Genomic DNA, 24,701 nt, shown 5'->3' on the forward strand with positions numbered 1-24,701 from the left:
ACTTTTGGTTTTATGAAATGATTCCCTCTTTCAATGAATCAGGGATCAAATGGATAAGGTAGATAGGTTACTTCAAAGCAAGGTATCTAACCTATCTAGACATGTTTATATATAAGGCTCAAATAATCATATTTCAGGGGAGATCTATGCACAGCAAGTTATTTGTCGATTAGGCTATTCTTAGAATATTTTTTTACGTTGTCTCAAATGCATGGCTACTGTTTAATAGAGGGTAATCCCAGTTTTCCAACGATGCATATGTATTTAGGCTATCTACAGTGCCGGTGAAAAGGCGACAACAACATTAATGCTTAGTTAGATAGTTAACTTGTGTCAGTTATCTCGCAAGCAGTGGTGTAAAGTACTTCAGTAAAAATACTTGAAAGTACTACTTAAGTAGTTTTTTGGGGTGTCTGTAATTTACTTTATTATGGGGCCTCCCGACTGGCGCACTGGTCTAAGGCACTGCATTGCCGTGCTAGCTGTGCCACTAGAGATTCTGGGTTTGAGCCCAGGATCTGTCGCAGCCAGCCACGACCGGGAGACCCATGGGCCGGCACACAATTGGCCCAGCGTTGTCCGGGTTAGGGGAGGGTTTGGCCGGCAGGGATGTCCTTGGCCCATCGCGCTCTAGCAACTCCTGTGGTAGGCCGGGCACAGTGCACGCTGACACGGTCACCAGGTGTACGGTGTTTCCTCCGACACATTGATGCGGCTGTCTTCCTGGTTAAGTGGGCATTGTGTCAAGAAGCAGTGCGGCTTGGTTGGGTTGTGTTTTGGAGGACGCGCGGCTCTCGACCTTCGCCTCTCCCGAGTCCATACGGGAGTTGCAGCAATGAGACAAGATTGTAACTACCAATCGGATACCACGAAATTGGGGAGAAAAAGGGGGTAAAAAAATTATATAATAATTTACTATAAATATTTTTGTTGTTGAAAATGATCAGGTCTTGTTTGCTTAATATAAGTATTTTTTTTTTATTGTTTATACTTGTACTTTTACTTTTGAAACTTAAGTATATTTTAGCAATAACATTTACTTATGATACTTAAGTATATTTAAAACCAAATGCTTTTAGACTTTTACTCAAGTAGAATTTTACTGGGTGACTTTCACTTTTACTTTAGTCATTTTCTATTAAGGTATCTTTACTTTTGCTCAAGTATGACAGTTGGGTACTTTTTCCACCACTGCTCGCAAGTTTTATTTTGAATTGGTGATCTAGTTAGTCTGTCTGTCATTATCTTATACCTGCTGCTGAAATGTCACGCTCTCTCCTCAGGCAACGGCACACTCGCACTGGCACACACGCAGCACACACCGACGCACACTGAAGTGTCATTCCGATGATGGCTGATATGTAGATTTTTAAGTGATTGATAATATTTAAGTGTGCCTTCATGAATTACATTGACAAAAAAATATGAAACTAATTTCCATAACTTTTCATGACCTTTACAAACCCTCATTTGACAACTTGGAACAGCGCATCATGCTTATTCAGGCTGATGAATGCCCACTCTTTATTGCTATTCAATGCAGATCCCGCCTTCATTCCGCTTTGATCAAACTTTATTATCTCGGTGTGTGAAAACTAGGACAGCGATAGGCTACTTTGTTTTATAGATGAGCCAGTACACAATTCCCCAAAAATTAGAAGTGCCTGAACTCCGCTTCGGCCCAAGTCGAGCACTGCCGATCTAAGATATTTGTCATCAATTTCTATTTTTAGAAGACCTGAAAAACATTCTGTCGTGTGCTCTCGTTGGTGCTGCTGTCCTGTACCATGTTTGCTGTGGTGTAGTTGTGTGTCTCACTCAGGGCCTGCTGCCTATCACACTTTTACTGCGCTGAAAACGCTGAACTGCAATGCCCTCCTCCACCGTTGTCTTTCTCTGCATTGGCTCTCGGCAGCTCGTTCCACGGTTGCTGGGGCAACCGAGGAGGATGGGGCCCAGCGTGGCAGGGCGAAGCCTTGGGCTGCGTTGTGTCCGGGCCCCGTGTTGCCTGACTGCTGACCTGGGGCTGGGGCTATGCGGGGGGAGGAGCCAGCCCTGCAGATGGGTTTCCACAGGCCCTGCATGGGCCCTGCCATCCAGCTGCAAACAAAAGTCCCCCTAATGTTAAAGCTAGCGCTAGCGTCACAGCTGCGCCTCTCTGCCTCTGCCGGCTGTTCTGCAGCTCTGCCTCACTCTGCTTCGTCTGTCACAGGAGCACAGGCAGCAAGATGTCATCCTCCTCCAGCGAGGGCCAAGGAAAGTCCAAATCCCCACTGCGCAAGAGGGGGAGTCTGCAGAGCACCACCAGCCCTGGTGAGTGGAGGGGTGCGGGTGCAGTGGGGTCCCAGAGAGGGGAGTAAGGGAAAGCGGGGGTTAAACGGGAGGAGTGGGGGGTGTTGATTCGCATTTGGAGTCGAACGGACATATGCTAGTGCAGTAGTGTGAAGGCACTCAATGTTACTACAGTAGAATGGGAAAGATAAAGAAAAACTGGAAATATGAATTTTCTTTCTCTGGTAGTCCAGTTTTTGGGGGGATTCATTTGTTGATTAGGCCTATGTTCTAATGGGAGCTTTGCATGCACTTTCAATTGTCCTTTATTTCACTGACTGTGTGAAGAGGATGTTGGACTGTAAAAGGGATTTTTTTCTTTCTACATTTTTCTCCCATTTGAAAGCAACCATGCTTAGTAAATGCATGGTTAATCATGGAATATGGTTTGTTTGATTGTTTCTAATTGTCTAATCAAGGTTGTTAATTCACCAATAGCTAAACATTTTGATCTATAGCAGGAGGTCAACAACATTTTCCTTTATCAGAGCTTTAAAGCCAGAATCCTTCTTGGTGAAACTGCCATGCAATATTACAACAACAAAGAAGTTACTGCAAACAACAAACTCTGTTTTTTTCCCTCGGATATCATTGCTTGCGCTATCGAACAGCAGAAAATGTACTGCACAGTGGAGGCTGCTGAGGGGAGAATGGCTCATAATACTGGCTAGAACGGAGTGAATGGAATGGCATCAAACACATGTATTTGATACAATTCCACTAATTCTGTTCCAGCCATTACCACGAGCCTGTTCTCCCTAATTAAGGAGCCACCAACGTCCTGCGGTACTGCAATTTGTTTTACCATGAAGCTCCTCACCTCTGCTTCTTCAACAAAACAAAAACAATATATTTGAGATATTTGACAAGCATGTGTCCACATGCTTTTGATCGTATAGTGTATTTTCCCCATTTCAGTTTTGGCCTTTGGAACTGTGAAAGATAGTATCAGCTGAAAACGTTTGTTATGACCTTGTAAGTGAGGAGCACAGATAAGTAAGCAATAGTCAAGTTTTGCATCTGTCAAAACTCATGTCAAATTGAATCACTCACTCCTCTCTGTGTGGCCAGTACGGTTTATTAGAGGACAGCCTGGCTGGAAATGGGATAGCACAACTTCCAGCCCCTCCATACCTCCCCCAGTGGGCTTGGATAGGGCACAGCAATAGGGCTCATTTATTTCCTATATTTCATCACAGCCCTCACCATGACAATGGCCCCTTTGGCTGTTTGGCCAAGCCATGCTATGTCACACACACAGGGGAATTTTTATGTAGAAGAACTGAGAAGCTCAGACATTCTACTCCAAAATGAATGAAAAATATAGCTGCAAGCAGCCATGCTGAGCTTCAAGCTTTGGCCCCATAGCGCCACCATCAGGACAAATTCCACACATTGCCCTAGGATGAGCTACTTCTGTACTACTTACCATGCTTGCCAAATATCAGAACTCCACATCGAACAGATCATGCAATATGCTTTTAATGTATTTTGGACCAATTTTGACAGCGTTTGGAACATGTGTACCAAGTAGGGTTGGGTGATATTACGATAGTATTGGATATCGAAGATGATTGGCAGCCATCGTCGATGGTGACATCGTGATATGACAGACAATGCATAGCCTATTTCAACGAGCTTGGCACATTGCAGTAAAGAGCTGACTGGGCATCCCACAGCAGGGCCATGCCAAGTGGCCTATTCCTTTGCTATAGCCTGCATAACCTATTTCAATACATATGTTATAAACAGTTTGCAGAATGTGTGACAATGTAGACAGAGCTAAGATTTTCACCAAAGAAGCGCAAAATATCCTGTGAGAAAATATGTTCGATTTTTTTCCCTCTCAATGTCAAAAGAATCTGGGCCATATAGCCAAAGCCCATTTAGGATTTTTTTAGACCGGACACGCCGGTGTCTAATTTTGTATTTTCTCTCCATTTTATATGAATACGACTTCAGTTTTTATGCATGCTGGCTTTCTCCCACCGCGCTACTTCCTGATCAAACAATGAAGTTCTCAGAATGTTTTAAGTTGTTTGTGAATAACCTAAAAACATGATAGGCCTAAGGTAATAATGACAAAGGTAGAACAAATCATAGCAAGATATGAAAATATAACGAGTAGTGAGATGTGAGCTTTCAAAGTTTGCATTTTCAATCACTTGTTATTGCGCCACCATATGGCCAATTGGCATGGCATTTGCTTGAAAGGGTGTGGCCACAGAGTTTGTGTGGCCACAGAGGGGCAACATCACAAGACTTCCAGGAACACTTGCGAAACAGACCAAGCAGACCAGTTTGGGGTTTGAGAAGTCAATGAGAGAAGTGAAAATAATTCCTTAGTTGTTCATTTTCTCAGAATCTGAAGGCACTACCTAGATTAAATTCGCTGGTCACCCCCAAAGCCTATTCCTCCTTTGGCTGCCTTTCCTTCCTGTTCTCTGCTGCCAATGACTGGAACGAATTGCAAAAATCACTGAAGCTGGAGACTCATATCTCCCTCACTAACTTTAAGCATCAGCTGTCAGAGCAGCTCACAGATCACTGCACCTGTACTTAGCCCATCTTTAAATAGCCCATCCAACTACCTCATCCCCATATCTTATTATTATATTTTTTTTTTCTCCTTTCCCCCCCAGTATCTCTACTTGCACATTCCTCTTCTGCGCATCTATCACTCCAGTGTTTAATTGCTAAATCGTAATTACTTCGCCACTACAGCATATTTATTGCCTTACCTCCCTAATCTTACCTCATTTGCACTCACTGTATATAGATTTTTTCTATTGTGTTATTGACTGTACGTTTGTTTATTCCATGTGTAACTCTGTGTTGTTGTGTGTGTCGCACTGCTTTGCTTTATCTTGGCCAGGTCGCAGTTGTAAATGAGAACTTGTTCTCAACTGGCCTACCTGGTTAAATAAAGGTGAAGCAGCATTGCTGCTTGAACCTCTAATAACATTAAGCTGGCGCTGTCTAAAATATAATTTTCACCTCCAGAAATGAGCCCAATTGGTCAAATTATTTGTAAAATGTATTTTAACATTTTGGACCATGCATATAGCCTATGCATGGTCCATATTATCAGGTACACTATTATCAATAAGCATTATCACTTGTAGCCCAACTGATGCAGCATAGTTGCTATAAATAAATACACTGAAGCATGGGGTTGTCTATCTGCATGTAGCCTATTGGGCTAATCATTATCTAGATCCCAAATGTGATCTTTTAACTAGTGAGCATCCTATTGGTACATTTTATGTTCCCCAAAAATTGCATAAACACAGTGAATATAATGTTGGCCTACCTGTTAGGGTAACTTGGTGTAAACCGCCACCTGGGTAACACGCCCCCTGCCTGTACTTCTCACAGTAACCACTTCATGTCATAATTTTTTCCTCCAACACTTTGGTTGCCACTACTCTTGCTCAACTAAAAATGTCCAAAAAATGTAAGTCACTACCCCAAAAAGATTCTGAAGTATGGTCGTGTTTTAACATAAGTTACCCTACAATTGACGTGTTAGATTTAGCTCCACTCTCCGCTATGCACTCACAGCGAATTGCAAAGCGGTAAAGTGCTTATTAACCATGCCACTGCTAAAAACTCAGGGTTTGAAAATGGTGCAGTTTACGCATATTTAGGAGTTTAAAAATAAATAATGGAAAGCTGGGATCCCGCTCTTTTTAACAAAGACCATTAAAACTGCTGTTGTCCCCATGAATGCAATAACTTCTGTGCATTAACTGCTTGTCAGAATGTATGTTTCCCTCCCTATGGCACTCTTTACTTGAATGCGCTTCGAGAGGAATATTTTAGATAAAGTATTCTACTATGGGGTAGTCAGATTTTTCTAGTCATTACTTGTTTTGTTTGCAGAGGAAAAGTAAATGTGGACTGTTGTAGCATCTTGAAAATGTGCCTCGGTTGAAATATTTGATAGTGTTCCATATTGTGGGTGCGTGGCGGCAATGATTTTGCCATAGCGCAGCGCCACATCTTAAATGACTGCAGCAGACACACTGCTTCATGGGCTCCTGAGTGGTGCAGCGGTCTAAGGCACTGCATCTCAGTGCAAGAGGTGTCACTACAGTCCCTGGTTCGAATCCAGGCTGTATCACATCCGGCCGGGATTGGGAGTCCCATAGGGCGGCACACAATTGGCCCAGTGTCGACCGGGTTTGGCCGGGGTAGGCCGTCATTGTAAATAAGAATTTGTTCTTAACTGACTTGCCTAGTTAAATAACGGTTAAATATAAATAAATACCTTTCCTGTACTATACCGGAGTATATAGTATTTCCGGCAGTGTACACAAGGGGTGCTATTTTTTCACAAATATTTTTTAAAAAGGATTAAAAAAGTCTAATAATTGACGCACAAAACTAATTTAGGTAGAAGGGTTCTTGATCCAGGAGGGGATTGATTGTCTGCTGTAACCAAGAAGCTTAATCTTAAAAGCTATCCACTTAGTTAGCAAGTAATCAAACCAAATGCATTGCTGGAGCCCTGAGCTGGAGATAATTTATTTGGCACATCATAGATAGTTAACTAATCTAAGATAAGTTAGCTTTAGGGCGCCCCAAACTAAAAATGTATCGTTTTATTTTTTGTTGTTGACAGTATTGAAAATCATACCGTCGGTATTTCAAAATTCCCCGGGATACTGTATATGGTATACCGCCTAAGCCTACAGTACATGACACCAACTTCATTGTTATTGAGGGAAATTTCATATGTTAAGTTTCAAATTGATCAGTACTTGGTAGGCATTTTAAAGCAGTGAAGCCTGTTTAACTTCGCACAACATAAAGAGTGAAGTCAGCACTAAGCCAGCACTTACAGTAGCCTACACAGAAACTCTGTGCCAAGAACCCTGCCCAGTTAAACAACTAACAACTCATACTGCTGTGTGTGTGCTGTTGTCACCAGAGCATCTATTTTCAGCAGCCTCTGAATGTACCATCCTATTAGCCAGCATGAATGTTGAATGGCTGGAGAGATGCAGCCAGGCCAGTGGATCACAGAGGCAGTAACTCACAAGGAAACTCAGGCTGTGGTGTGTGTGTGTGCGCACTGTGCTGAGGTAGCCTGTCTCTGCTGCAGTAATAAATAACTTAGAGCTCTCTCCTCCAGTGCAGTCATTTAAGTCCCCTCGATTAGCCGCTTGGCTGAGCCCTTTCCCACCCTCTGCCATAGGAGGCACATCCACCCATTTTAGAGCTTCACACACCAAATAACTGTCATGGTGAAGGGAGGCACACACAGCATCTAGTTAGGGAGATCTTAACTGCCAAATTACTACAATAAAGGATGCACTCATGCAGTTGGACCTGAAACAGTTTTAGGTGCCAATTGATTGTTGTGGAAAACACACAGAATGTTACTTTATAGGCCACACTCTGGCCCCCCTATTATGCTTTGCAAGATGGCATTATTTAAGTGCTTTTTTGTTTGATACAAATATTCACAGGCGTACACATGTTTTTTTGTAGTTAGGCCTATATTATTGGATAAGATTTGTTCTGATGGTAAAGCCCTTCTTCTGTTTACATTTAGTTTTTCTATGTCTCATGAATCCCTAGCCTACATACTGCCTGAATGCAGCTGCCTTCCAATGGGGCCTCATCAGACCACTGCAGCATATGACGCCAGCAGATTTCTGCATTCAACCAATAAATATACTGTATGAAGTGATTTACAGTGCATTCGGAAAGTATTCAGACCCTTTGACTTTTTCCACATATTGTTACGTTATAGCCTTATTCTAAAATTGATTAAATTGCTTTTTTCCCTTAGCAATCTACACACAGTACCCCATAATGACAATTCAAATACAGGTTTTTAGAAATTATTGCAAATTTATTAAATATAAAACTGATATCACATTGACACAAGTATTCAGACACTTCACTCAGTACTTTGTTGAAGCACCTTTGGCAGCGATTACCACCTTGAGTCTTCTTGGGTATACCACTACAAGCTTGGCACACTTGTATTTGGGGTGTTTCTCTCATTCTTCTCTGCAGATCCTCTCAATCTCTGTCAGGTTGGATGGGGAGCGTCGCTGCACAGCTATTTTTGGGTCTCTCAAGAGATGTTCGATCAGGTTCAAGTCCGGGCTCTGGCTTGGCCACTCAGGGACATTCACAGACTTGTCCCGAAGCCACTCCTGCGTTGTCTTGTTGGAAGGTGAACCTTCGCCCCAGAGTGCTCTGGAGCAGGTTTTCATTAAGGATCTAGCTGCACTTTGCTCTGTTCATCTTTCCCTTGATCCTGACTAGTCTCCCAGTCCCTGCCACTGAAGAATATCCCCACAGCATGATGCTGCCAACACCATGCTTCACCGTAGGGATGGTGCCAGGTTTCCTCCAGACATGACGCTTGGCATTCAGGCCAAAAAGTTACATCTTGGTTTCATCAGACCAGATCATCTTGTTTCTCATGGTCAGAGTAATTTAGGTGCCTTTTGGCAAACTCAAAGCGGGCTGTCATGTACCTTTTACTGAGGAGTGGCTAGATTGGTGGAGTGCTGCAGAGTTTGTTGTTATTCTGGAACGTTCTCCCATCTCCACAGAGGAACTCTGGAGCTCTGTCAGAGTGACCATTGGGTTCTTGGTCACCTCTCTGAACAAGACCCTTCCCCAATTGCTCAGTTTTGCCGGGCGGCCATCTTTAGGAAGAGTCTTGGTGGTTCCAAACTTCTTCCATTTAAGAATGATGAAGGCCACTGTGTTCTTGGGGACCTTCAATGCTGCATTCCCCAGATCTGTGCCTTGACACAATCCTGTCTAGGAGTGCTACGGACAATTCCTTCGACCTAATGGCTTGGTTTTTGCTCTGACATGCACTGTCAAATGTGGGACCTTATAAAGACAGGTGTGTACCTTTCCAAATCATATCCAATGAATTTAATTTACCACAGGTGGACTCCAATCAAGTTGTAGAAACTTCTCAAGGATGATCAATGGAAACAGGATGTACCTGAGCTCAATTTTGAGTCTCATAGCAAAGGGTCTGACTACTTATGTAAATAAGGTAATACATTTGCAAAGATTTCTAAAAACCTATTTTCGCTTTGTCATTATGGGGTATTGTGTGCAGATTGATGAGGAATAAGGCTGTAATGTAACAAAATGTAGAAAAATGGAAGGGGTCTGAATACTTTCCGAATAAGGTCCTACAGTATTTCCCCAGGGGGCTGGGGGAAAAACACCATCCAGCATATCATTACTCTCCCCCTGTTGTCATACACTTCCAGCTTTTTAAAAGCAGCTGTGGGATCAAATTTGGATTTTTATTTGGATGGTTTTTGCTTTTGTCATCTCTTGTTCCATTGTTTTAATGTTCACATTAAAAACACGCTAGCCTAATTCTCATAATACTATGGTTTTAAATATTCAAATCTGTTGTTGTTACATAACGTCCCAACACCTCATTTTTGTTAGGCTTATAGTGATGACCAGTTTATGGTAGGTGAGAATGATTAGTGTTAGCCTAACTAACCATCACTAAGCAAACCCTTGGTTATCAGTAGAGCTGTTGGTGTCCCTTTCTCCTCGCCCTGGCCCTCTGGTTTCCATACTGTAGTGTACCGTACAGTATAACAGCTTGTTTATCACCCCATGGACTTTGACCTACTACAAGGATGTGCCCCTCTCTCCTATCTCAGTAAGAAAGGAAGGATAAAAACGTGATTGGAGAATCAGGGAGTGACTCCCACTTTTAACTCCTCTGCATATATGCCAGTTTGTGTAACTGCACGCGTGTGTTTTCCACTCCTGTTGAAAAGTGACATAATAAGTGACAGTTTCTTATTGCCACGGAGAGGCACTGTAGCGCAGTTTTCGTTGTGACTTAACAGTTTAGTTTGTGCAGTTTCTTACCCTAGCTATCTAGAACTTTCTGTCTCTCACTGTTGGAGCAGTGCTGTTGTGACAAAGGGTCTTCCACAAAGAGATAAGGTAGGACAAACATTATTATATATTTTTCCTAACAAAGCAACACATAGGCTATCTATGTTACGTTCTTTTATGATTGAATCTTGAAGTGTAATATAGTTGGCCCTGGCTTGACATCATCCATGTGTTTGTTGTCATGGGACTGATCCTTTGTGCATGTTCAAATCATCTATAAGTGGCTTTGTTAAACTTCACAATCAATTGTATATACTTATGTATGATTTGGACATGATGTGCGAAAAATGCTTATCGGTCCAATGACTTGAATGGTATTGTGGCACAAATATTCATGAACCCCTTGAGTGATTGGTTGAGCCTTCTTTAGTGTGTGACATCGCTCTGAGCCCTTACCAAAACACAAAACATGGCAAACAATTTCTCTCGCCTAGTCGGATCTGAAACCCCCTTTTGCCCTCAGAACAGCCTCAATTCGTCAGGGCATGGACTCTACAAGGTGTCGAGAGCGCTCCACAGGGATGCTGGCCCATGTTAACTCCAATGCTTCCCACAGTTGTGTCAAGTTGGCTGGATGTCCTTTGGGTGGTGGACCATTCTTGATCACACAGGAAACTGTTGAGCGTGAAAAACCCACCAGCAATGCAGTTCTTGACACAAACCGGTGTGCCTGGCACCTACTACCATACCCCATTTAAAGGCACATAAGTATTTTGTCTTGCCCAGTCACCCTCTGAATGGGACACATATACAATCCATGTCTCAATTGTCTCAAGGCTTAAAAATACTTCTTTAACCTGTCTCCTCCCTTTCATCTACACTGATTTGAAGTGGATTAAACAAGTGACATCAATAAGGGGACATAGCTTTAAACCTGGAATCACCTGGTCAGTCTATGTCATGGAAAGAGCAGGTGTCCATAATGTTTTGTAATCTTCAGAAATGACTTTGTCAAAATAACTAGACTTTTACAATTATGGTGAAACTTCAAGGATTTATTTGAATAAGTTGGTTGAAATCTTCCTAGAGTTGACACAGTGTTGACGAAATGCTGAATTTTGGCACTTTAGCAAGCCTTTATTTATATAAAAAATCGGATTTATTCAATTCTCGATGTGGTATAAATTAAAAGGCACTTCATTTCATTCAAATTCAATATTGGTGCATAATTTCTACTTAAAATATCAAAGGGACACAAAAGACACCCTTTTCATGGAATGACCCATTTACCCCCTCACAATAGAAGTTTACAATAGAATTGGGACATTTGTCAACTGACAATGTCCTGTACATCAACTCACTTACTCAATCACTTTTCCACCTATTCACTCACTCGTGCACACTGACTCACACAGGGGTGGGATATCAAGTTTACTGCTCCTCACTCAGCTCACTGAGTAAACTGAACATTCCTGCAAGCCAAGGGCAGTTGTGGTCAGGGTCATATATCAGATACCAACTCTGTGTGGAGAGTCAGATTCTCTATAATACAGGTCAGGACTCTGTGAATGTGTATATTTACGGTACATGAGTGACAATTAAAAACATAGGTGTTGTTTCCTGTTTGTGTCACCTTCCAATGTGTGTTTGTGTCCCTATACTGCTGTACTATACTATCTGCCAACAGCACAGCCTCTAAATCAGTGCCCAACCAGTGCTGCCAAGACTGAGCTGCCTCATAAATACCATCCATCATTGGAGAGGCTCTGAAAGACCACAGAGGGACGGGTGGGTTGGGGGGTTAGATGGGGGTCAAGGGACACCTCTCTTAGCCCTCCTAGTCGAGATAAGGAGTTGTTTACAGCCCCTCTCTCTGATCTCAGACACACTCAGGAATGACCCTGCCACCAGCTCAAGGTGGCCGGCTGAGCTGAATGGTTTAATATCCTGAGGTAAGAGCTATAGCGCAGTGTACGTTATGTGTAATGTGACACTGGGCTGGGCTCTCTCTTTGCTATATTCAGATGCTGTGAGAGCTGGGCTGATTAGCAGAGCGGCTGGTGAGTGGTGGAGTGAGGGCTGGATCATAAGAGATTGGGAGGGAGAAGAGGAGCAGGGACTCTTGGGTAGCCTGGGACAGTAAGCGTGTGATTTTAGGGGAAGCGTAGATGGTAGGGGTGTAACGGTTCACCAAACCCATGGTTTGCTATGTATTGCGGTTTTGGGGTCACAGTTCGGTTTCGGTACAGCGGGAAAATTAAATGCCATTCCAATGTTCAGCATTCACAATGTTCAGCATTGTCTTTTGTAACCGGATTCTTATGTTGGGCCTCTCAAGTTTCCCCTCTAATGCTGCGTTTGTAACCATGTGGGAGGTGGGAATTTACCGGTTGTGAAGTCGTAAATACCAGTTCAAATGAAATTTTATTGGTCACTGTGTCGGTCATGAAATCACGGTAATTGACCGTTAATAAACATAAACACATTTAACATCTCCTGGCTTCCACACATAGCCTACTGATGCAGACCTTTGGAACATCTACATTTTAAAAAGTCTATTAAATCCATGTAATATAGCCTACACCTTCACAAAAAAATCCATTATTTATTTTAGACAGGTATAAAGAATGTAGTCTATTTCAGAAGTACAGACTAGCATACTCTGAGTTGTCCTTATGTTAGGTCCTGATCTGGCTATGCCATATGGCTGTGGGCTACACTCATTTAGCAGACAAGATTTGCTTATAATTCCATGGCATTATTTTATAGTGTGAAGAATGCAATTGAACAAAGCTGAATAAAATAGAAAATATATTTTCTCCACAAAGTTTTTGAGGGAGTGCACACATGCGGCTATTCTGTGTTGAGTGGTTAACAAAGAAACAGGTACTCTGATATGCTTAATTTAGAGTTATTTATGTAATTTTAGTTGCCATACAAATGTTGGGCTATATGTTTTAATTTGAATGAATTCTAAGGCTGCGTATGCGACTCTAATGATGATTTGAAAAAAGTTGCATGAAAGGCATGAGCTCTGCTTAGTTTTTTGTGCAGGCTGTACACCGTTCATCAGTCTCTCAATCACAATTTGACAAGCACTTGATAATGGCTCGAATCTTCCAGCGGCATCCCCTTTGTGTGTCTGTAATGCCCCCTAAAAAAATCCATACCTTAGGCGGCCAGTGGCCGTTGTGCTCTTGGGCTGAATATAATACTTTTAATTCTTATTCTCCCTGCGTGCTGCGTGCTCCGAAGCACCTCTCACTCACATGGCTCTCCGTCACGTGATCGGGACTTTCTCACAGGCTACAAGTGAAGACAGACACATCAGCCAACAAGATGAGTAGGACTAACAAACAGAAAAAGCACTAGCCTATGTCAATCTACTATCCCCCATTGTACAAATGTTGACCTATTCTGTGCGAGAAAGAAATGTTCCAAACATAGCCTGGACAGTTGTGGAATGCGATAGATCTCAAATGAATACAACCACTAGCATTAAAAAAATATATATACATATTGAGGCTGACGCAACAGATCAGAACATTTAGCTTAAAATGTTGATAAACTGTTATGCTATTTATTCACATTATAAGCCAAGCAAATGCGCATCAGGCAGTAGGCTATAAGCGCAAATGATCCATTAGCGGGAAAACACCATTCTCAAAAGTGGCCGCAAATGCGATTATGCATGTAATGCTTTTATTATAATTTATTATAATTATAATAACCAATTTCGTGGTATCCAATTATTAGTAGTTACTGTCTTGTCTCATCGCTACAACTCACCTACGGGCTTCGGAGAGACGAAGGTCAAGAGCCATGCGTCCCCCGAAACACAACCCAACCAAGCCGCACTGCTTCTTAACACAGTGCGCATCCAACCCGGAGGAGGAGGAAACACCGTACACCTAGCAACCTGGTCAGCGTGCACTGCGCCCGGCCCGCCACAGGAGTCACAAGTGCGCGATGAGACAAGGATATCCCTACCGGCCAAACCCTCTCTAACCCGGACGACACTAGGCCAATTGTGCGTCGTCCCATAGACCTCCCGGTCGCGGCCGGCTGCGACAGAGCCTGGGCTCGAACCCAGAGTCTCTGGTGGCACAGCTAGCACTGCGATGCAGTGCCTTAGACCACTGCGCCACCCGGGAGGCCCTAAAGGTGCATTTCTATGGTGAAAATGTTCTTCCCCAAAGTTGATACTCAAGTTAGGCTCTACATCCATTGTAAAGCAGATTAATGTACTTAATTTTAAGAGGTTATTTGGCCACTTTAGTTGTGATACAAACCTTATCAAAAGGTGGGCTAGGCTACACGAGGTGTGGGACTATGATTTGAAAAAGTCCCCAAAAAAAGGTAGGCATTGTTTCTTGCCTTATACTGGGTATCATTCACAAGTGACAATATATAATTCATAAGTGATAGGCTAATATTGTCACCCATCAGACTATTCTTAATTTAATCTTGTCTTTACATATACTAAATAATATGTGTTAAATTTGTTTTGATTTAGAATATACCATTATCATGCACCTGTCTCGAAACGGGGGGGGGAATACATGTCATCTATGCACTTAAATAGCAAATGGAGGACGCTTTTCCTGTGGTTCATTTTCATGCCAGCCAGGTAGGCTATACTCCTGTTGTAATGCGAAGCAATGTGCTTAATATTAGGAAAGTTGAGATATAAATATAATAGGCCTAGCCTATAGAAAGCTGATAGGATCCTCCTCTTTTTAATAGAAGCCAACACTTTGATTTCTCACGCAATTGCATAGCCTATAGAAATGTTGCGCAACATGAGCTCATGGGCTCTCATTAAGTGTTTGATTCGATTTTTAATTACATTTGCTTTGATGTCAGAGTGATTAGAGGGACAATAGAGTGTGGAGTACCAGGCAGTTAGCAAATTTGGCCGTCAGCAGCATCAGAGCTTGGAGAAGCCTAATTACCGTAACTAAACGGCCATGTGGAATTTGACTGCCTTCATGACTTGTGACCGCCGGTGTGGCGGTAATACAGTCACCGTAACAGCCCTATTCACATACACATATTTAGCAGATGTTATTGTGGGTGAAGTGAAATGCTTGTGCTTAAGAGCTAGAAGCAGAGCTGCCATGTCTGTGGGCACCATCTTGCTCAAACCCAGGATGCATTGATGTGATTTGAAATCGTTTAGAAATGCTGATTGGCTAATGGTGAACAATCTGTAAACTAAAAGTACAGCTATCATGCTTGTAAACAAATTATAGAGCTAAAAAAAAACACGTGAATAGATCATCTTTTGTTTTTGCATTTAACTGCCGAAAATGCTGTTGTACAAGCCATTTCCATAATAGGTGATGTCAGAGGTCACCGTGTGGGAGAAGTGGGTGCTTAGGATGAGAGACGAGTTTCCCACTAGTAATTACAAGTTTGAGGTAGGGCTGGGTGATATGGCCTAAAAGTAATATATTTTTTAATATAAATGTTTTTCAGAGGTTTGAACAATTCACAATATATACAATATATATTAAAGTTAGTGAGGGAGATTACATACATTTAGGTTGGAGTCATTAAAACTTGTTTTTCAACCACTCCACAAATTTCTTAACAAACTATAGTCTTGGCAAGTCGGTTAGAACATCTACTTCGTGCATGACACAAGTCATTTTTCCAACAATTGTTTACAGACAGATTATTTCACTTATAATTCACTGTATCAGGGCTGTTGACCGGGGTAGGGGTAGCCAGGTGGAAAGCATGGCCAGCCATAGAAAAATGCTAATTGAAATGGTCAATTATCGTGGATTTATTGGTGGTGACAGTGTTTCCTAGCCTCAGTGCGTGGGCAGCTGGGAGGAGGTGCTCTTATTCTCCATGGACTTTACAGTGTCCCAGAACTTTTTGGAGTTTGTGCTACAGGATGCACATTTCTGTTTGAAAAAGCTAGCCTTAGCTTTCCTAACTGCCTGTGTATATTGGTTCCTAACTTCCCTGAAAAGTTTCATATCGCGGGGGCTATTCTATGATAATGCAGTACGCCACAGGATGTTTTTGTGCTGGTCAAGGGCAGTCAGGTCTGGAGTGAACCAAGGGCTATATCTGTTCCTGGTTCAATTTTTTTTGAATGGGGCATGCTTATTTAAGATGGTGAGCAAAGCACTTTTAAAGAATAACCAGGCATCCTCTCCTGACAGAATGATAAGGCTGTATCGTAACAAAATGTGATGAATACTTTCCGAATGCACTGTATGCAAGAATCAGAATGCCTGATTTGTCATCAGTACTTGAAAACCTGTGAATAAAACAGTAAATACATTATGTTCCGTACATGCATACGAAATGCTACAATAGAAACGACAACACGATATACAGAAAATAATGCACTTAATAGGAATGCACAAGTTAATATTTGTAAAGAGAACAACAATGAAGGCAATGCGAGCGCCAGCCAGAAAATGTGCCAGGGAGAAAAAGTTTGTGCAAGAGTGTGCAACTGTCTATATACTTGATCTGGGGAAACACTGGGGAAGTGCTTGGGCTCTCGTCGGAGAGAGAAGTTTTGTCCTGCTCAGTAAAGCCTTGAACATAAATTGTCCGCAACAGTGAAATGGGCTACTTCTATGTGAATTAATAAGGAGGCGGAACACACCTCAATTCAAACTGTTGTTAGAAAATACAACTTGTTAGAAAATAATTTGAATATTGACAAGTTGAAACATAGCCTAGATAATCAGCAGGCAATGTACTGTACACAGGCGCCATTTTTGATTCCACTAAATTATGCTAAATTATCTTATAGACCGATAAGCATGACCAGTCAAATGTATTTACATCCACTGGTGTTTCCATCAATGAATAGGCTAAATAGGCTAAGCATTATTTCGCAATGGGAGTTTTTTGTCTTCTCCCGGACAATTGGATCACGTCAATTTTATTTATCGGCTTTTCTATTTATTTATTTTCGGACAAAAGCCAGCTATTACCGGCTAACGGAAACCCTCGACCAAATATACACTGGAGTTGCTTACCAAGACGACATTAAATGTTCCTCAGGAACATTTAGGCCCCCCTCAGGGGCCTAGTTACAGTTTTGACCTACATCAGCTTGAAAGTATATGGCAAGACTTGAAAATGGCTGTCTAGCAATGATCAGCAACCAACTTGAATTGTATATATTATACAATACATGTGTGCAAAACTTTAGACTTACCCAGAAAGACTCACAGCTGTAATCGCTGCCAATGGTGATTCTAACATGTATTGACTCAGGCGGTTGATACTTATCTAATCAAGATATATTAGTGTTTTATTTTTTATGAATTTTGTACAAAATGTTCTTCCACTTGGACATTAGAGTATTTTGTGTAGATTGTTGACAAAAAATACAATTAAATCAATTTTAAATGACACTTTGTAACACAACAAAATGTAGGGAAAAAATCAAGGAGTGTGACTACTTTCTGAAGGCAATGTATGTACACTACATGATCAAAAGTATGTGGACACCTGCTAGTTGAACATCTCATTCCAAAGTCATGGGCATGAATATGGAGTTGGTCCCCCCCCTTTGCTGCTATAACAGCCTCCAATCTTATAGGAAGGCTTTCCACTAGATGTTGGAACATTGCTGCGGGGACTTGCTTCCATTCAGCCACAAGAGTATTAGTGAGGTCAGGCACAAATGTTGGGCGATTAGGCCTGACTTGCAGTCAGTGTTCCAATTCATCCCAAAGGTGTTCAATGAGGTTGAGGTCAGGGCTCTGCAGACCAGTCAAGTTCTTCCACACCGATCCCGACAAACCATTTTCCTTGCTTCCTCGCTTAGTGCACGAGGGAATTGTCATGCTGAAACAGCGAAGGGCCTTTCCCAAACTGTTGCCACAAAGTTGGAAGGATAGAATAGTCTAGAATGTCATTGTATGCTGTAGCATTTAGATTTCCCAAACTGGAATTAAGGGGCCTAGCCCAAACCATGAAAAACAGCCCCAGACCATTAATTCCTCCACCAAAATTTACTCTTGGCACTACGCATTTGGGTAGGTAGCGTTCTCCTGGTATCCGCCAAACCCAGATTCGTCCATTGGCCTGCCAGATGGTGAAGCGCGATTCATCATTCCAGAGAACGCGTTTCCACTGCTCCATAGTCCAATGGCGGCGAGCTTTACACCACTCCAGCCGACGCTTTGCATTGCGCATTGTGATCTTAGGCTTGTGTGCGGCTGCTCGGCCATGGAAACCCATTTCATGAAGCTCCCAATGAACAGTTCCTGTGCTGACGTTGCTTCCAGAGGTAGTTGGGAGTGTTGCAACCGAGGACAGACCATTTTCTGGCGCTACACTCTTCAGCATTCGGCGATCCCGTTCTGTGAGCTTGTGTGGCCTACCACTACGCGGCTGAGCCGTTGTTGCTCCTAGAAGTTTCCACTTCACAATAACAGCACTTACAGTTGACCCAGCTCTAGCAGGGCAGAAATTTGACGAACGGACTTGTTTGAAAGGTTGCATCCTATGACGATGCCACGTAAAAAGTCACTGAGCTCTTCCGTGAGGCCATTCTACTGTCAGTGTTTGTCTATAGAGATTGCATGAATGTGTGCTCGATTCTATACACCTGTCAGCAACGGGTGTGGCTTAAGCCAAATCCACTAATTTGAAGGGGTGTTCACATACTTTTTGTGTGTATATACAGTATCAGTCAAAAGTTTGGACACACCTACTCATTCAAGGGTTTTTCTTTATTTTTACTATTTTCAACATTGTAGAATAATAGTGACGACATCAAACTATGAAATAACACATATGGAATCATGTAGTAAGCTAAAATATGTTAAACAAATCAATATATATAGTTGAAGTCGGAAGTTTACATACACTTTTGCCAAATACAGTTAAACTCAGTTTTTCACAATTCCGTACATTTAATCCTAGTAAAAATTCCCTGTCTTAGGTCAGTTAGGAATGGAATCATGTAGTCACCAAAAAAGTGTTAAACATATTTTAGATTCTTCAAAGTAGCCACCCTTTGCCTTGATGACAGCTTTGCACACTCTTGGTATTCTCTCAATCAGCTTCATGAGGAATGCTTTTCCAACAGTCTTGAAGGTGTTCCCACATATGCTGAGCACTTGTTGGCTGTCTTTCCTTCACTCTGGGGTCCAGGTCATCTGATGCAGCACTCCATCACTCTCCTTGGTCAAATAGCCCTTACACAGCCTCAAGGTGTGTGTTGGGTCATTATCCTGTTGAATAATAAATTATAGTCTCACTAAGCGCAAACCAGATGGGATGGCGTATCGCTGCAGAATGCTGTGATAGCCATGCTGGTTAAGTGTGCCTTGATTTCTAAATAAATCCCAGACAGTGTCACCAGCAAAGCACCATCACTTCTCCTCCTCAATTCTTCACGGTGGGAACCACACATGCGGAGATCATCCGTTCACCTACTCTGCGTCTCACAAAGACAGGGCGGTTGGAACCAAAAATCTCAAATTTGAACTCATCAGACCAAAGGACAGATTTCCACAGGTCTAATGTCCATTGTTCGTGTTTCTTGGCCCAAGCAAGTCTCTTCTTATTTTTGGTGTCCTTTAGTAGTGGTTTCTTTGCAGCAATTCAACCATGAAGGCCTGATTCACGCAGTCTTCTCTGAACAGTTGATGGTGAGATGTATCTGTGACGCCACCTGGATTTGGACTTATGTAGCAAAATTTGAAATGGTGTTTTTTATATTGGATAGATGTAGAGACTTAGATCTACAAAATGGTATATTATACACTGCATTTTTGAGGAACAATGGGAAAGTAAATTCTGATTTGGAAGTTGATTAACTTGTAAACTAATATTTTGAGAAAATAGCCTTTGAATATTTTGCTATCTAGTGAAGAGCTCCTCTTTATCTACACCCATTCAGCATCATTCACAACCTCTTAACTTTATCCCCACCCATCTCGTTTTGCTCTCGGAGTGTTCAGAGCGCACACTTGACGCTCTGGCCGATGATTTGCTTACCTCTGGATAACATGAAAACAGCCTTACCAGCTCTGCTGGCAACAATTTCATTGCGCTTTTTTGCCGATGTTTACTGACACCAGCTATATTCAACGGGTGTTGTACACTAGCTTAAGACATGTAGCTAGCTAGCTAGATAAACAATTAACCTAGCTAGGTAAACAACGTGTAAGGTCACACACGTCAGGTAACGTTAGTTATTAATGAGCCAGCCAGCTAACGTTAACTAGTTTAACAACATTGAACATAGTGCCAAATCATGTCGTTACTACCCTGCATGAATCTGCTGGGAGCTAACCAACCAGGTTCAATGTTAGCTAGCTAACATTAGGCTCTAACTAGCAAAGCAAACGGCTCTGGGATACGAATAATAACGTCATACACGTAACATTACCTAGGGAGCCAGCCAGCTAAAGTTAGCTAGCTAGCTAACAGTAAACTTTAGCTTGAAATGAAACCACTTTCTGTCAAAATTAGAAATGTGTAATATCTGAAAATGTAGCTAGCTAGACTATCTTACGTTTATACGTCATCATGCTTGATGGATGCGTCTCCCTGTCACAGATGCCATGCCACGGTTGTTCTTAGTTTGAAGATGTAATCCAGAGACAGGTGTTTTCTCTATCTCTTTAGCTATCATACTCTAATTCCACTGATTTCAAAACTCGATCCTCCAGAAAGTGGAGAGTAACACTTATGTAGCTCCACTACACAATACATAAAAAAAGCTGCATTCGACAGGATTACCAACACAGACTGACCAGCTCAAATAGACAGAAGCCCTCTATATGGCAGACCAATACAAACTCCTCTCTCGGCATGTCCAGCCCATCCATTATGTCAGCCAACCATGTCTAGTGGAAACGTTGCTGTCTTTTTCTGTGGCTAAACCAACTAGGCTTGTAATTTAACAATTTTTGTTGTATTTACAGACAGCATACACATTTGTTATTAAGGCACATGAACGTTGACATGTTCCAGAAGTCATTTCTGCCAAAAAAATAATTTTGATGCAAAACGTTTTTTATGTACAAATACCTCTCCTGTGAAGTAGTGACGCACGACATATGCCTAGTTTCCTGAAACGAGTCACAAATATGATCACATGAACAGCATGTGGGGCGGCAGGTAGCCTAGTGGTTAGAGCGTTGGGCCAGTAACCGAAAGGTTGCTGGATCGTAATCCCCGAGCTGACAAGGTAAAAAAATCTGACGTTCTGCCCCTGAACAAGGCAGTTAACTCTACAGGATTGGTAGGTCCCCCACGGGACGGTTGAGCTAATGTAGGCTAATGCGATTAGCATGAGGTTGTAAGTAACAGAACATTTCCTAGGACATAGACATATCTGATATTGGCAGAAAGCTTCAATTCTTGTTAATCTAACTGCACTGTCCAATTTACAGTAGCTATTACAGTAAAATAATACAATGCTATTGTTTGAGGAGATAGCACAGTTATGAACTTGACAAGTTATTAATAAACCAATTAGGGACATTTGGGTAGTCTTGATACAAAATGTTGAACATAAATGCAATGGTTCATTGGGTCAGTCCAACACTTTGCACATACACTTCTGCCATCTAGACCTGCCTAAAATAAATAATGGATGTATTGTGATGTTGTATATTCAATTAATTTATTATACTTTTTAAAATGTAGATGTTTCAAAGGCGCGCATCAGCAGCGTGTATATGTGGAGGCCTGGAGATGCTAAACGTGTCTATATAAATTGCGGTCAATTACTGTGAGACTGACAATCTTTTGCATGACAATAACTGGCTGTCAAAATGTCATGATCGCCACAGCCCTACTCACGACTTACTTTAATTTCAGGTTTGATCATAGAAGCATTGGGAGTAACATAAGACCATAGTAGCCTATACAGTTTTATATATTTTATTTACCCTTTATTTAACTTGGCAAGTCAGTTAAGAACAAATTCTTATTTACAATGACGGCCTACCCCGGCCAAACCGGGACGACGCTGGGCCAACTGTGCGCCGCCCTATGGGACTCCCAATCACGGCCGGATGTGATGCAACCTGGATTCGATCCAGCTACTGCAGCGATGCCTCTTGCACTGAAATGCAGTGTCATAGACCACTCCTGCCACTCGGGAGCCCACAGTTGGATACTACTGTTAAATGTTTTGAAATCCTGTCTTCAAAAAAGCTGAAGGCTCTTGACAGGCACACCTTGGCAAGGAGTCATTTCAATATTTCATGTGTAGAACAGAAGTGAAGAGTTTCTGTCAGGCAAGCCCTCCGTCGTTTCTCTGTTGCGCAAGGCCCCATCCCCCCTGTCCATACTGATTGGCTTATCAATAAGTGAACAAGACCCAGAGCAGGAGGTTTTCTCCTCTGTTTCTCACTCTTCCTTTCTTTCATTTCACTCACTCTCTTTCCATTTTTTCTTAATGATATTGCCTTTGCTATCCTCCTCACTGTTATTTTTGCTTTTTCTCTCTTTGTACTCTGTTCCTTGTCTCTGCCTCTCTCTTTTGAGTTATTACTCTCAGAAATGTGACATTATGTAGGCCTAATGTCAACAGTGACACTAAAACTAACAACTAACATGCCCTGTGTATACTATCTTCATGAAATCCAGCCACTAAAGGCCTGCCCTATCACTCAACCATCATGAAGTTACTCTCTTTGAGCATGTTTATTTTCAGTGGGATGAGATGGGATGCTTTGCTTGCTAGTGCTTACTCTCTTTGGGAATTTAGCCTAAACGTAAATACTGTTTCCTTCTGCTATGGCGCATTTTCTGGATTTATGGAGATGTGGTTTTGTTGGCCCAGCTCTATTGCATCACAAGTTACGCCCCCTAACCACACAGTGAGAGGGGCGTATTGTATCCTGTGGGCTCTCAATGTCACGTGCCGAGGATGTGCGTCATGGGAAAGTTTGGAAGACCAGTACAGTGTTTGTGTGTGTGTGTGTGTGTGTGTGTGTGTGTGTGTGTGTGTGTGTGTGTGTGTGTGTGTGTGCGTGCGTGCGTGCGTGCGTGCGTGCGTGCGTGCGTGCGTGCGTGCGTGCGTGCGTGCGTGCGTGCGTGCGTGCGTGCGTGCGTGCGTGCGTGCGTGCGTGCGTGCGTGCGTGCGTGCGTGCGTGCGTGCGTGCGTGCGTGCGTGCGTGCGTGCGTGCGTGCGTGCGTGTCTGAAAGTTTGAGGAAAGGCATATCTAGGTCAACTTTCTTTTTCAGTTAACATCTGGTGCATTCTGGAGTACGGATTTCAGTGGAGGGTTGTGAAGGGGTTGGGTGAAGTATCATGTTTTAGTTTAGAAAAAGGACAATTTCTAGTACTGTCAACTTTGTCAGATCTTCACACAGATGATAATCATCAAGCCCTCAATGTCCTATCTCGTAGTGTGTTATAGCTCATAAAATGTTTTTCTCAGACAATGTTTTTCTCTTGTATCAAGAGTAATTCAATAAAATTGAGTAATCGGTTGACTTAGCAACCAGTGTGAAACCAATCTCCCAGTAATCAGATTTATATTGCATTACATAACACAAGCCAGATTTGGGTCACCCTACCTGTGTTACCCCCAGAAGAACTGAAAAAACAGTACCTTGTAATGCTATGATTTCACTTGGAAAGGCCAGTCACTGCCTTTTAGGGATGTCGTTTTACGACGACATGATTCAGTGCTTCAGTGTGTGTCAGTGTGACATAGACCTGGAGGAAACAGTAAGTGTTTGGGTTCTGGCAGGACAGAACATGACTCAAGCCAGTTATTGTAGGTTAGCTCAACTCTTGTGCAATTATATGTATTTATACTTGCAGGTTTTGCACAAAAAACAGGAACTGTCTGGAACCCCAGACCCTAGTCTAGACGTGTTGGGTGTCTGGTCTGTGCCTGTGTCTATCTGCTTATGTCTATATGCTTATCTGGGGAGTGTGTGTGTGTGTGTAGGGCAGGGGTGTCAAACTCATTCCCTGGAGGGCATAGTGTCTGCAGGTTTTTGTTTTTTATATTCAATTAAGCCCTAGACAACCAGGTGTGGGGAGTTCCTTACTAATTAGTGACCTTAATTCATCAATCAAGTACAAGGGAGGAGCAAAAACCTGCAGACACTTGGCCCTCCATGGAATGAGCTTGACACACGTGCATTAGGGGGCCCACCCATGGTGCTCAGAATGACAGGAATCACATTTAGATTATGGTAATGCATCTTAACAGTACATGCAACTCATGTAATGAAGCAGCCAATAAAACTTCATTTTCAAACATTTGCCAAAATGCAACACCTGGGAAAACACCATTCAAAACAGCGCACCTGATAGTGGTTCCATATGTGGCAGAGATGAAAATCTCTGGTAGAAACATAGAAAGAAGGGAATCTAAAGATGCAACAACTAGGATCGGTTTCAAAATGGATGTTTTCAGAATGGATACTGCCTCCAGCTCACATTGTAAAGTGGTGGGTGACACACTGATAGCCTGTTGCCTGCACTTGAATAGGGAATAGGAAGTGCGCTTCAATTACCAGTTGAGAAAAAAAAT

General features: G+C 42.3%; 1 protein-coding gene across 6 annotated transcripts in view; it reads left to right on the forward strand.

Moving 5' to 3' along the window:
* The window catches only part of LOC120061070 (AMP deaminase 2-like), a 95,942-nt gene that overhangs the window by 34,997 nt on the left and 36,244 nt on the right, over nucleotides 1–24,701 (forward strand). For 3 of the 6 annotated variants that reach the window (XM_039010597.1, XM_039010588.1, XM_039010605.1), the window contains exon 2: nucleotides 2,213–2,313. The exons of 2 other annotated variants lie outside the window; for them this stretch is intronic. In XM_039010597.1, the coding sequence (XP_038866525.1) occupies nucleotides 2,229–2,313 (85 nt within the window). In that variant the 5' untranslated portion in view covers nucleotides 2,213–2,228. Of the gene's footprint in view, nucleotides 1–2,212; nucleotides 2,314–10,240; nucleotides 10,300–24,701 lie in introns of those variants that run through there. One more of the 6 variants, XM_039010640.1, reaches the window with a different exon arrangement.

The sequence above is a fragment of the Salvelinus namaycush genome, chromosome 2, assembly GCF_016432855.1.
Source record: "Salvelinus namaycush isolate Seneca chromosome 2, SaNama_1.0, whole genome shotgun sequence".
NCBI lineage: Eukaryota > Metazoa > Chordata > Actinopteri > Salmoniformes > Salmonidae > Salvelinus > Salvelinus namaycush.